At 36.8% G+C, this 2,093-nt stretch overlaps 1 protein-coding gene across 1 annotated transcript in view; it reads left to right on the top strand.

Annotated features, from left to right (window-relative positions):
• Positions 1 to 1,261: 1,261 nt before the first annotated feature.
• desi1a (desumoylating isopeptidase 1a) overlaps positions 1,262 to 2,093 on the top strand; it is a 6,755-nt gene continuing 5,923 nt past the window's right edge. The window contains exons 1-2 of the mRNA XM_020597929.1: positions 1,262 to 1,437; positions 1,708 to 1,729. Of these exons, the coding sequence (XP_020453585.1) occupies positions 1,347 to 1,437; positions 1,708 to 1,729 (113 nt within the window). The 5' untranslated portion in view covers positions 1,262 to 1,346. The remainder of the gene's footprint in view (positions 1,438 to 1,707; positions 1,730 to 2,093) is intronic.

Raw genomic sequence — 2,093 nt, 5'->3', positions numbered from 1 at the left:
TTGGCAAACAGCCTCGATGAGCATTACCGCCACCTGTTGGGCTTGAGCGTGGATCAGACTTGTTGTCTGTAATTCCCTCTTTACATGTTGTGTGGAACAGTATAAGCCATCATAAGCTTACTATATAATCCACTGTTTGACTTCATGTTATCAAAATAACTCAATTACTTAACTTTGGTCCATATTTTTCTTTTTTGCTTGTCTAACAGATTTAAATCAAAACTTTTCCTTCTCTTGATATGGTTTTAATAGACTCTGGACAAGATGATTTTCACTGTGTAGCATACCCCTGCGTTTGCCCAGTATGTTCACGGTGTTCTTATTTCCAAAGTCCTTTCTTCCATATCCACCATAAAGCTGACAGTGGAGAAGCTGGCCCTGCAGAACACTTGCAAAACCTGATGCTATAATTGTGTCCAGGCCGTTGATGCTTATTAACAAATTATAGTCATAAGGTAAAACGGACCCGATATTGAAAGATTGGTTTTGTTCCCTTTCTCTGCTCCTCTGACATAAATATTTAGTACCAAATATCTGAAACAGTCTATTCTTTCTAAGTACCCGTTTTATAATTTAAGACTGATCCTGTTTTTATTTGTTTGTTTAAAAATGTCCTTACAATTGAAAATCTAAAATCCTGTTCTGGTTTTATGCGCATTACCACCACTTTTTGCTTATAAATGCGGACCACAGGTTATAAACGTGTGTTCAGCGGCCTCTAGTGGCCAGGTATTACAGCGCATCCATGGAAGTGTGTCCCGCTTTTGAATACGAATTTACTAGTCGGTCTGATACAATTGTTAGAAAGCTGAGACAATGGTCACTGCACAGTGTTACTCTTCTTTTAATACAGGAAAGCTACCAGTTGTTCATACATATTATTATACAAACATACATTACCATTATTCTAAATATAATGTCCCAAACGTTATAGGCTATAATGTGATTTACTCAACGAAAAAACATCTTATTTCTCCTACTGAACTAAAGTGTGGAGCACCACCGTGGTAAGACAAAAGACTCAGAGCTATTTATTTCTTCTTGTCAAGCTAATTGATCATGTTTCATATGCGCAAAAAACCGGTCAGCTGTTGTAAATTGTGTCAAGTCATTCTGAAATGGACAGGGTAAAACCGGAAAATAGTCTATGCTCCTTCAAAATAAAGCAATTTCTCTCAAAAACTGCGTCTGACGCATTGTTAATTTTTTTCAGTCAAGTTATACTTTGAAAGCTAGAACAACGGAAGTGTTACACATATTTTAGACGTAATGACATCATTCTTATAGAGCCGACACTCAGCTGTGCTATTGAAGGTTCTTAGCTTATTCGTGTGGCGTTTTACAATATGGATAAGAATGCTACGCGTTACAGTGTACAGCTGTATATTTATGATTTGTCGAGAGGAATGGCTCGCAGTCTCAGTCCTATCATGTTAGGTAAGCAGAATGAAATGTAGTGTGGCCTTAGGATAAATACAGTAAGTGATAATGAATACCGAGGGAGACGCCGTCTCTGAGGAGCATTGTAAAGTCGCTTATTATATATATTTTTATTTATTTATATCGAAAATACACTGCAAACCGTGACTGATTTATATCAATACAACCTAAGGAAAGGTTCAAATGTTGCTAACTGCTCCATGGAGCTGACAGCATAGATCACCTGCTGCCTACTCTCTCTCACTGCTCGTCTTCTTTCTGTTTCAGGAAAACAACTGGATGGTATATGGTAGGAATTCTCTTTCTGCTATTATGGCAGCGTGAGGTTGAGGCCAGTGACCTATTTCTGGTGTCACAGAAGATTTGATTTGATTTGATTTGATTTATTCTTTCCAGCATGTAAAAACAGTTGATATATCAACACAGATAATTTTACACATATCCAACAAATGCTAATCCAATATCAATTTGCTTATACCTAGTACATGCTTGAATGGAGTAGGAAGAAGTCAGACTTATCCAGTCCTACCCCATGACATCATCTTACATCATTGGTTTGCAAGCAGTATCTCTACATAAATAATTCTCTTCTACACCACACAAGTAATATACTAAAAAAATATAACAGTGTTAACATTCTTACATAATTACAT

The sequence above is a fragment of the Monopterus albus genome, unplaced genomic scaffold (assembly GCF_001952655.1).
Source record: "Monopterus albus unplaced genomic scaffold, M_albus_1.0 scaffold35.1, whole genome shotgun sequence".
In the NCBI taxonomy this organism is placed as follows: domain Eukaryota; kingdom Metazoa; phylum Chordata; class Actinopteri; order Synbranchiformes; family Synbranchidae; genus Monopterus; species Monopterus albus.
This window is presented reverse-complemented; position numbering and strand designations above follow the sequence as displayed.